This window comes from Lynx rufus, unplaced genomic scaffold (genome assembly GCF_022079265.1).
Source record: "Lynx rufus isolate CCGP_SWC_20201006 ecotype Redwood Valley unplaced genomic scaffold, mLynRuf1.p SCAF_41, whole genome shotgun sequence".
Taxonomy (NCBI): domain Eukaryota; kingdom Metazoa; phylum Chordata; class Mammalia; order Carnivora; family Felidae; genus Lynx; species Lynx rufus.
The window spans coordinates 2,704,182-2,716,557 of NW_025814858.1; the positions used below are offsets into that span (position 1 = coordinate 2,704,182).

Genomic DNA, 12,376 nt, shown 5'->3' on the forward strand with positions numbered 1-12,376 from the left:
GCCTGCCGCCTGATTTGGCTTCATGGTAGGAAACTCATCAGGGCCCGGCGGCGGCGGCGAGACCTGGCAAGCGCGGGCGGCCCCTAGCGGCCTCACATCCTGAGCCGCATGAAGAGGCGGCGGCGCAGGCCCCGGGAGGCCCTGGCCCCGGCCGCCCGGGGAGGAGCCTCTAGCGCTGCAGGAGGGGCCGCGCTGGAGGCGCCTGAGGAGAAGGTGGTGTACACGCGGGGGCACCAGCCCCCCGAGGCCCGCCTCCAGACGCGCCGGCCAGCTGCCAGGAGGAGGCGCCACGGAGCCCGGACGGTCGCGGTCGGACAGAGGAAGGTGCCGCCCCCGCCCCCGCCATCCCGCGAGGACAGCAGCCCCCGCAAGCCCGCGGCCCCTGGGCCCTGCTCCGGGGGCCGCACCCTGGAGGAGAGTGGGAGGGCGGCCACCCCGACGCGGACCACCTTGCCCACCATCGGCGTAGTCGGCGACGTGTGGGTCGAGAGCAGCCTGGCAGAAGCGCGGCGCCACGCGCGCCAAGTCCTGGGAGTGAACCTGGCACCCGTGGTGAGACTCTGCCGCTTCCCAGTGCCTGGGCTTCAGATGCGGGCCACCGCCGCGCGACCTCTCAGCCCCGGGACGGGTTGTGCCTGGAGGGATGAACCAGTGAGAGCCGGGCCCGCGTCCCCTAGTGCACTTTATGGGCGAAGAAGCACCAGATGGTCGCGGCCCGCGCCCCCAGGATGCGGCGCCGCCTTCTGGGACTCCAGGGCAGCTGTGCCCTCTGCTGCCTCCCAGCACCGGGTCTGGGGAGGGAGGAGACCCCTGGACCGCAAGGGAGGTCCCCTTGCTTCCTAAGCCCAGATTGAGAGGTCTCCAGGACTGTAGGGGGAGATCCATGTTCTCTCTTGTTCCCTCATTGGTCTGAAGTCCTCAGAAGAAGCCATTCCACCCCCACCCTCTCCACAGGAATTTGGTTCCATGCTTGAGTAATAAAGCTGGAGTTTCTTTGCTGTTCACCCACCTCCTGGCTCCTCCCGCCAATGTCTTTCTTTCTTTGTGTGTGTATATGTATATATCTTCTAGGATGTTTTAAAGTACATATTCTTTAAATGTTTAGAAGAGACAGTAGAGAAAAAAGGGTGTGACTTAGGCGTCTGCACTCAGATTAAAAAAAGATTACTGAAGTATAGTATACATTCAAAAGGACATATATTATCTTATTCTTGTTTGTTTATTTTTGAGAGAGAGACACCGTGTGAGCAGGGGAGGGCCAGATAGGGAGCCACAGGATCGAAGCAGGCTCCAGGCTCTGAGCTGTCAGCACAGAACCTGATGCGGGGCTCCAACTCACAAACCATGAGATCATGACCTGAGCCAAAGTTGGACACTTAAGTGGCTAGCCACCCAGGCACGCAAAAAAGAACATATATTATTAAAAGTATTCTGAGCACAGCTTGATGCAATTAAGTTCAATATACTTGTGGAATCAGCACTCATTAAAAAAGGTACCAGGACCCCAAGGGACCACCTGTGCCTCTTTCAGTCACGGTCTATCTCTCCTTTGGGACGGCAATTATTCTGATTTCTTACAGAATATACCACTTTTGCTTGTTTTGGGACTATATAGAAATGGAATTATGTGTCCTACACCTAGCTTCCTTCACTCAAACTTATGTTAGTGATATTCATGTTATTGTATGTATAGATCCTTTCTGCTCATTGGTGTATAGAATTTCATTATATGAATAGTTTACAATATTTCTGCAACTCTTGGTGGACATTTAGGTAGGTTCTGGCTTAGGGTAATTTTGAATAAAGCTTCAGTGAACATTATAGGACACGTCATTTGGTGAACATTTTCTACAATAGTATTTATTTACCTAGGAGAGAATTTGCTGGGTCACATGTCATCCAACTTATCAGCTTTGGTAAGATTCCTCCAAACTGTTTCCAAAATGGTTATACCAATTTACACAAACTTCATTCTATAGCAGTGCCTGCGTAGTGCCTGTGAGCTCTGAATACTTGATAGCCTTGCCAACACTTGCCAATATGGTCTTTTTCATGGTATCTATTCTGGCAGGTGTACAGATTTTTTTTTATTTGAGAAATATCAATCCAAGTATTGTATACAAATAGTTAAAAAAAAAACCCACAACATCCAAATTGCAGATCAGGACTTGCAGTAAAAAATCAAAAGCTTTGTTTCCCCCATGAACACCTCTTCCCCAGAGGCAACACTTTCTTTGGTTTCTTTTTTCTTTTTTTTAAAATCAGGGTTTTTTTAAACAGACCATTTTTTAAGGACAATTTTAGATTTAGAGACAAATTGCACAAAAAATACAGGTTCCTCACACCCGGTAGTTTCTATAGTACCTTGCACTAATGTGGATACATTAATTCTAAGTGGTGGATGAGCCATTCTTGATTGACACATTATCATTAGACACATTATCATTAACTAACAGTTAGGGTTTATTTTGTGTTATATAGATTCATAAGTTTTGAGAAATGTATAATGGTATGTATCTACTATTGCAGTATCATACAAAATAGTTACACCACCCTAAAGTGCCCTGTGCTCTGCCTATTACCACTTCCTCTCTCCCCCTAAACCCTAATAGCCACTGGTCTTTTTACTGTCTCTGAAGGCGTTTTGTTGTTGTTGTTGTTGTTGTTGTTGTTGTTGTTGTTGTTGTTGTTGTAAAGGTGTCATTGTTTTGATTTCTTTTGTTTTATTTTGTTTTGTTTTTCCAGAACGTTATCATAGTTGGAAACGTAAAGCAAATGGCTTTCTCGTATTGGATCCCTTCACTTAGTAATCCACACTTAAGTTTCCTCCATGACTTTTAAGTAGCTCCCTTTCTCCCTCTTTCCTTCCCTCCTCTTCTGTCTCTCTGCCTCCCTCTCATTAAGGGAATTTATTTTCTAAAACAGCTTTTAAAAAGCTGGTTTACAGAAAAAGACTGGAAAGTGCAGAGTTCCCCTGCTCTCCCTCCTACCCCCAAAACATAGTTTTCCCTATTGTAAACTTCTTGTGTCAGTGTTGTGCATTTGTGACAACGGATGAGCCCATATGAAAACTATTATTAACTAAAGTCCGAAGTTTACCTTAGCATTCACTGTGGTGTGCAGTTCGGTGAGTCTTGACAAACGCACAATGCCATGATTCAAAGCATTTCACTGTCTTACAAGATGTTTCACTGCCGTAAATATTCCCTGTGCTTCATCTATTATTCATCTCTCCCTTCCCCCCTGAGTTCCTGGCAACCACAGGTCTCTTTCCTGTCTCCATTATTTGAGGCAACACTTTTAACTGTTCCAGGTTTATATTCTTTTGTTAGGAATCTTCATGAATATAAGTCATATAGTATACTGCTGCTTATTGATTTGTCAGTTTTAAGCCCCGTCTACTGACTTCCTATGTGAAGTTGACGTATAGGTCGCTGAAGCCACCTGTCTTCTCTCTTCTCACCTTCCGATATATTCCCGAACTTCTATCTGTATACTGTTTCAGTCAGGTCCAGCCAGCCGGTGAGTCACTATAGGTATTTTAAACAGTTACACACGTGATGGGAAATCCCAGAAGCCAAACAAAGGATGGAGAAGCAATCAGGAATTAGTATCATCAGAAAGCTGTTGCCACCCCCAGAGCTAGAGAAATTCAGAACCATACCTAGCAGGAACTGAGAACATGGGAGAAGAGGCTCTTGGAAAGAAGCTAGAATTTGGAGGAGATAAAATCACTGCTAGGAAGTGGAGCGGGAGAGAGAAAAACCTCTGGGCTTATACCTTCCTCCCTTTCTCCCATCAAACATCATTGGTCAAGCCCCTCTGGAAGCCAGTTGGCAAGGAACCAGGAAACACATTCTGTAGGAGAAGTGCAGGAACTGGATCTGAGGGCAAAAAGACATAACGGATGAAGGGAAGTACATATAGGTACTAGTTAGGGTTCTCCAGAGACTCAGTATCAATAGGAATTGGTTCACAGGATTACGGAGGCTGAGAAGGGAGACCCAGGAGATGCAGTAGTTTAGTTCCAGGCAGACTCCAAAAGCCTAAGAATCAGGAGAGCTGATGATGGATGTTCCATTCCAAGTCTGCGCCTGAAGTCAGGAGACCAATATCGCCGCTTGAAGACAGTCAGATAGACACAGTGGATTCTCTCTTACTCCGCCTTTTGTTCTACTCAGGTCTTCAATCGATTAGGTGAGGTCACCCAGTGTTTGGCAAGGCAATATGTTTTGCTTAGTCTACTGATATACACATGTTAATTGTACTAAGAAATGTCCTCACAGACTCACTAGAAATAATGTTTAGCCATATATCTGGGTACCCTGTGGCTTAGCACAGTTAAAACATGAAATTAACCATCACACGATATAATTTATGTTTGTTTGTACGTATGTATGTATGTATGTATGTATGTATGTATGTATGTATGTATGTATGCATGTATGTATGTGTATGTATGTATGAATGTATGTTATTTGGGAGAGAGAAAGAGAGAGAGAGATAGAGAGAGAGCGTATGCTCAAGCAGGATAGGGGCAGAGAGAGAGAATTCTGAGCTGTCAGTGCTAAACCTAATGCTCATCTTAGTCTTATGAACTGTGAGATCATCATGGGAGCCAAAATCAAGAGTTGGATTCCGAACTCACTGAGCCACTCAGGTACCCCACAAGATGTAATTTTAAAATAGAGACCTATTTCCCTTACCTGTACTATCATTTTTCATTCCTTACATTGTAAGATAAAGGTCTTCCTTAACCGTGCTGCACTTTTTCTCTGTCTCCCATCAGCTTTGGGCTTCTGTTTGTCATTGTTGTTAACACTGCTATTATGCTCTGCAATCAAGTCTCTTTAGAGGGTTCAAGGTTGATTCAAAACTTGAACACTAATAAATGGTTTAAATTATTGGGATTATTAAATAATATGCAAACATTAGAATTACTACTCTTTTCCTGGAGTCCTTGGACCTGCTGAATGAGGACATCTCTGGCATCAAGGTGAAATGGATCCTTTCTCTTTGTATTCCATCAGTGCTTTGAACCATGCCATGTTTCACTTGGCTCATTCAGACTAAGACCGTCTTATGGATATTTTCTGGTTCTCCTTAATTTTCTAATTGCACTTCTTTGTTTTATTGCACTCTTTCAGTGTTCTCAAATCATGCCACTTTATGACATCTTCCTGCTAACCTCTTAGCGGTCTCTCACTGGACCCTTCTCTTTTCCTGCCTCATTTAGGTGGTGACTCAGTAGGTCTGCTTCCTAGCTTCCTTCCTGTGATTTTCCTCTGCTACGCTCCCAGTTTGTTTCCATGGTTTCATGGTAATATGGCTATCTGGGAAGTTAGGGAGCATGTAAAAGCCTGGACTCTTGAGCCAGACGGCCTGGGGTTAGACTTTACTTGTTCCACTTACCAACTGTGTAAGTTGGATGTTGCATGAGTTATTTGGCTTCTTTGTAACCCTCTTTCCTCTTCTCGAAGATAATAATGGTAATTGTATATACTTTATAAGTTTGTTGTGTGGATCATATGTAATAATATATGAAAATAACCCATAAGAGTGTCTGGCACAAAACTAAACACTCTGTTAGTGTTGCCTATTATTCAGTATAATTTTTCTTTATTTTTTCTCTCCTTGTTTTGCTGGAGTACACCTTCAGATAACTTCCTAATGAAGAATGAGTAGAATCAAATGTTCTGAGTCTTTGCATGTCTGAAGATATCTTGAGTCCACTCGCCAATTTCATTGATAATTTTGATCCGTGTAGAAATCTAGCTTCTTTTTTTAATTGATTTATTTTTATTTTTTTAAAGTTTACCTCCAAATTAGTTAGCATGTAGTGCAACAATGATTTCAGGAGTAGATTCCTCAGTGCCCTTGACCCATTTAGCCCATCCCCCCTCCCACAACCTCTCCCGTGACCCTCAGTTTGTTCTCCATATGTTTGAGTCTCTTCTGTTTTGCCCCCTCCCTGATTTTATATAATTTTTGTTTCTCGTCGCTTATGTTCATCTCTTCCACTCATAGAATTCTAGCGTCTAATGGCCAGTTGCCCCTTCCATCGATTTTCCCCTAATCACAACACCACTGGAACTACAATATCTGCTCTTTAGAGTGTTTTTAACTCACTATCACTTCCACCTTCTTCTATTTTTCAAAATCATTCAGTACGTCTGGCCTATGCTTAAGGAAAAGGGAATAGAGGTCCCCCTTTTGTAGGGCTTAAAAGAGTATTTATGAACATATTTTAGACTGCCACAGCCTGTCTGCTGGCCTCCTATTATTCACTCTCATCCTGCATGAAAAATATCCTCACTCTACCCCCACGAATTCTCCCTCATAAAGACCCAACCCTTGTAACATCAGCTCAAAGTCCAGGATATTTTTATCTAAATTAGGTCCAGGTGTGAATGAGTCCCCTTGGGCGCACTGGTCCTCGACTACACTTTCAATCTGAAGACCTATGAATGAAGACCTATGAATTAAGCATACAACCAACACGGGTATGTGATAACCAGAACACACACACACACAAAACACACACACACACACACACACACACACACACACACACACACACACACACACAGAAAAAACAAACAAACAAACCAAAAAAACACAAACATTGCTGTTCCAAAAGAAAGGAAGGAGGTAATCATGAATGAGTCACTGGCCCATAGCAATTCTGAAGTTCAGCTGGCACAGGTAGGCTGTCCTTTCTTTCGGTCTTAAGGCCTGGGATGATTTTCCATGGCCCTAGCTCCTCCCGGGTTCTGGCTTTCAACCTCCAAGTCATTCTTCCCTTCTCATGAAAGGTAGCCTGTGTCTACAGCCTTATGAATGTCTTGGCCTACTTACTGATTGTAGGAGTTTGTGGGTCCAAAGCCTTCTTTCATTTTACTCTCTGGGATTAAGTAAACCCTTCTCTACCATGGACTTTTTCAAACATTTATAAGGAAAAACACTCCTAAACTTCAAGTGATATTGTAACAGAGAGAACCGTGTGCCCCACAGTTTACTCTGCGAGGGTATGCTTATGAGATAGAACACTGGTATGCTCCAAGACCCTTCTTCATTTAGGAAACTTTTCTAGCATCTTTTCCCCAACGTCATCTGCTGAGTGATGCTGGTCGTAATTTCACCTTCAATAAGAGTGACATTATTGATGGTATCTATGCTAACAGAACATGAAACTGTATTTGAATGGCATTGAGGAAGTGCAAGTAGTATCGGTTAGGGACGTGTTCAGCTGTCACAGAAAGGCTGCCACCAGTGGCATAATCAAAGAGAGTTTTACTCACAAAGAGGCTGTAGGCTGTGCTCCATTAAGGCAGCAATGTCATCTGCAGCAGGCTGCATGGAATGGCAGAGCTGCCAATTTCTTTATGACCTCCTACAAAATTTTGGGAAAAAGGGTAGCAGCCATTAATATAATAATACCAATGTTTTTACCACTTACCGTCTTCCAGATGCAGCACATGTGTGAGCATTTCAAGCTCACAGCACATCGGTGAGGTAGAATTGTTGATGTCTTTTGGAGGTCATTCGTTTTCTTCTTAAGTCAAAAATTAGCTGTCATAGGGGCGCCTGGGTGGCGCAATCGGTTAAGCGTCCGACTTCAGCCAGGTCACGATCTCGCGGTCCGTGAGTTCGAGCCCCGCGTCAGGCTCTGGGCTGATGGCTCAGAGCCTGGAGCCTGTTTCCGATTCTGTGTCTCCCTCTCTCTCTGCCCCTCCCCCGTTCATGCTCTGTCTCTCTCTGTCCCAAAAATAAATAAATGTTGAAAAAAAAATTTTAAAAATTAGCTGTCATATTTCTAGGGCATGTGGCTTCACCAAATCCCCTCCTCGGTTTCCTTTGCTTATCAATGCATCAAGAAAACTCATAGGAATTCTAGAATTTAATACTTGTGGGCCATGGAGAAACCAGTTCGGCCTTATCAAATCACATTAAAGACTCAGGCCATTCAGTATACTCTCAGATGAACACTTGGAAGGTGCTCCTGTATTAGCGTTGTATTTCTGTTGGCAAGATCCTTGCCTCCTAGGAGGCACGGTAACTTTCATATCTATTAGTAATGCCGACGAAGTACAAACCAAGAGTTTTCTTTGCCTTCTTCTTGACACGTTATAATGTATACTAAGTTACCACGTTTCCTTCTTTTAATTCTTAGCATCATATACCAACTGCAATATCATCACAGAACAATGGTGGCCCCGAATGTAGCATCGTCAGCTCTGGAAACTTCAGATATGGCCACGGTAACAGATAGAGCGGACTCCATCCAGTTCCTGGCCACCTGGGCTTGTCTGATTCTCTCTGTTTATCTACCTCCCACCCCACACCCCCAGTCCCAGCAGCAGTGAGAATCTGGTTAGTCAGGGAACCTCCAGCAGATACAGATGCAGATGCAGATCATTTCTGTGGATAATCTTTATGGTTGACTGTGGCCTGGGTAGCAGGACTGGTTCAGACAGAAATACCTGATTTGGGTGCCATCAAGCAGTATCTGTGCCCTCCCTGAGAAATGGGACAGTATGCATTTCAAACAATTCAAGTCTCCACTTCTCCCTGCAGACTTCTGTGTTTTGTTGCTTTCATCCACCTACCAAAGCAACCCAAACTTTATGCTAAAGAGAGTGGGGCCCGTGTGTCCTTTGCAGATTGGAATGCTGTTCCTAGTTTGGGTTATCTTAACAAAAACTGGCACATTATCTAAAAATGTAGAATTCCGTGTGAATTCAGAATCCGTACCTGTAGTTAGCCCTCCGTGATTCCCTTGATTAGGGAGAGGTATCAGATCATACTGTAAGAAACCCTGCCTTCGAATGCTACAGTTCTATGGATTTTCAAAGCACTATTTTTAACCTGGTTATCCAAAGTCGTTAAGTCTTTGTGAGTATACATTCAGAGCTTTTTTAAGATCTGGATCGTAGTCTCCAATTTTTTCATGACCTTCCTAACCCATTGATTCCCAGAGTTCTCTTTATTTTTGAATCGTTCTCTTGGGCATTTGACCAAACCTGTCAAATTAAAAATTTCCTCAATTTGAATATATGAACATTTAAGAGCAGTCACGTGTTCAGTGCCCAAATATTTTATTATTTCCGTTAGGAGTTTATTCTGTCTGTGGACGGCGAAGAAACAAATGCCGGTTTTTGTTTTTGTTTTTGTTTTTCATTTTCCCCACATAAGTAAGTAGATGTGCAAGGCAGAATGATAGGTACCTGTCAAAGGTAATAGGATGTTCAGGAGTGTAAATGAGATTTCTGTCATCAAAATAGAAAAAAAATTATTTGATGAACTAAGATACACTAAGCTTTAAAAATGAAAGGAAAATAGCCATGAACTCAGATAAAAGTTAGGCAATTAAGTACTTTTCCCTAGGGCAGCAAGGAGTTATGAGAAATACCATAATCTGTAGAGTTTGTACTAAAAAGCTCTACTGACACGATGATAAAACTCACCTTTAAAGCTTGCTTTGTGTACTGATATTATCCCTTTCTTCTTGAAATCTAAAGAAGTTTTTCTCTTTAGCTGTTAACATGAAATGAAAAGACACTTTCCCCCTATCTTTTCTTCTGCTGAGAAAAGATTTAAGCTGAGATTCTTCCAATAGTCTTTTATGTATTCGTTGCTTTTTATCTTCATCCTTTGTCCAAAACAAGCCTTGAGATTGGGAATGATGTGGACTATTTCTAACCCAAGCTCACAGGACTTAACTTCTCATAAAACCCATCATTTGAGGAGCCATTGAACTCGTATCATGGAGTTCCTTGTGCAGCCCATGGGCAGGATTCCACTGAAATAATCGATAGCATCGTGGAGACCCTGTCTCTGGAAGGAACCAACAACAAATAAGGATTTGACCTGATAGGCTGATTTTCCTAGGAACCTAGGAATCAAGAGGGCCAGAAGTGGGATGGTAGGAGAGGGACACTGGAGAAGTGCTGAATACCCAGGTTCCCTTGAAGCCAAGTGAGCAGAGGAAGGTTCTGTCCTGGAGGGGCTTGGCTCAGCAGGGATCAGCTCCCAATTGTTATGGACTTAGTGAAAACACACTCATGAGAGCCTACAAGAAGGATGCTTCCAGAACTCTAAGAGGTTTCATTCCTTTCTTATGTCTTTCTTTATGGAAAGTGTCTTGGGGGTGCTTACTTCCCCTTTGTGCGTCCACAGTTCTTCTTCCCACTACTTGTGTTGTCATGAACCTCCTTACGTAGCCCTTGCTCCCCTCCTAGACCATGTGTTCCTCATGGGCAGGATTCACCTTAGCCATCCGTCTGTCGTTACTACAGTGCCAGCCATGGGCAAAGGACCCTGGACATAATGAATGAATGCAATGTATTTATGGAGTTTCAGTTCCCAATTTTTACAGAAGAACTAGCTGTCTCACTTCAATTTGATGTGTAACAGCAGCAGTCTATACGGCGGATTCTCTCTTTTTACAAACACCTGCATCATCAACTTTTGATTAACTCTCACCCTTTTGTGATCAGATGAATTGGGTGGAACCTTTGCCATCTCTTACGATCTTATTTGCAACCCAATACCACTTAAATTCCCTATCCTACAGTAAATTCTTGCTTAGCAAGAAGCAAAATATTTCAGTGACTACCCCTGGAGCCAGGCTCCCTGGGATCTCATATCCTATTTAGCTCTATTTCCAGCAGCAGACCTTTGGACAACTTACTTTTTCTCTTTGTTACTCAGTTTTCTCAGCTGTAACATCAGGCACAACCTAGCACCTTCACCATAGAGCTCTGAAATGAATTCAGTGAGGTAATAACGGTACAACACTTAGAATAATGCATGGAACCCCCTTCACTGCGAGTCAGTAAACACTCGCCTCTATCAGTGATGTAATTACGTTTTTGACAAAGTCGCTGCTTGCTTACTTAAAACCTTCACGTTGGCTGGGTTGAATGTACAGAACAGGTGAACTATGGAAGGCACCGTGTGAGAGTCAGGCTTACTTGGTAGAATGAGGCCCAATTCCCTGATGCTGGGGATTGCAAGAGGATACTCAAGGGCACAGAGAGGCACAGAGAGGCACAAGGCCCTCGGAACAAACCCATAACGAGATGATCAGAAAGCCATAGGAAAACAGAGGGAACAAACTAATTTTACTTCAGTTCCCACCATACACCAGTACAGTTCTCTGCAATTCACACATGTTTCCCTCTCAAGCAAACATAACAGGCCTGTGGCAAAGGTATTACTATTCCCACTTAACAGGCAACTAGGCTAATGCTTAGACAGTTTAAATACCTTGCCAAATATCACATCTATGTGGCAGAGCTAGGATTTGAACCAGCATCGGTCACATCCCACTGCCTCTGCCAAACTTTAGAAACATCTTTGGAAGAAGTGAAATACGTTAATCCTAATCATGCGCTGAATCACATAGGACTGGGTACTATAGGCCCATGAAATCCCAAGGCGGAAAAAAAAATTAATTTACGAAGGCTGTTTTGCTTACTGTTATATTCCTCAGAGTGCACCGCGTAAGTTTTCGCTATTTGAGAAATGACTGAGTTATTGAGGGAATGGACAGAAGTGTGAATACCTATGCTCATATGATTACACCGTGTAGTTTGGTTGAGGATCTCGGGACACTCTGCCTTAGCTCTGTCTTAACACATCAGAGTAACGGGAACGTTAGAGCTGTCATAGCAGGTGAAAGAGAAGGTTACTTATCATACCACTTGTCCCAAATTACTCGTCGGCCAGTTTAAAAAGCAGCACACAAACATAAGATAGTGAGAGACAGCCAGGAACGCTCAGAGAGAGGGAGAGAGAGAATCCCAAGCAGGTTCCACGCTGTCCGCACAAAGCCTGATGCAGAACTGGAGCTCGCAAACCATGAGATCATGACCTGAGTCGAAAGCAATATAGTCACATGCCTAACTGACTGGGCCATCCAGGTGCTCTCACCTTTGTTCAGATAGTAATTCCCAGGTTTTTACGCAGATAAATGACAGACCTCACAACCAACAACAAAACAGATTAGAACGATGGTTCAAAACCAAGGATTGCAAGATTGCAGTAAGGATGTAATATGTGGGAGTAATCGGGGTGGGTGGGAGGAAGAAAGGGCCAGGGGGCAGATGGATTGTCTGTAAATGGACGCTGGCATTCTAGCAAAGGTGGAGAGTTGTTACTTCCACTCCTTTCCTCCAGAACTTGTTGTCCCCAGCATGCGGTGTCCACTGACCATATGCTTCAGAGCTGGAGGATGGATAAGCTGCCCATTGTAATCAGGGGGAAACATTCCACCCACAGAATTCACTAATTAGCCTGTTCCATAATGTTTACCCTCTTACTGGCATTGCTGAAAGCACCTACTTTCTCTACACCACCATAGAACAGGTGG

General features: G+C 43.7%; 1 protein-coding gene across 1 annotated transcript; it reads left to right on the plus strand.

Moving 5' to 3' along the window:
* On the plus strand, window positions 1-1,000 carry LOC124525402 (coiled-coil domain-containing protein 71L-like). The gene has a single exon (XM_047097781.1). It carries the CDS (start codon window positions 109-111, stop codon window positions 841-843), a length of 735 nt encoding a protein of 244 aa, XP_046953737.1. The 5' UTR covers window positions 1-108; the 3' UTR covers window positions 844-1,000.
* Window positions 1,001-12,376: the final 11,376 nt, after the last annotated feature.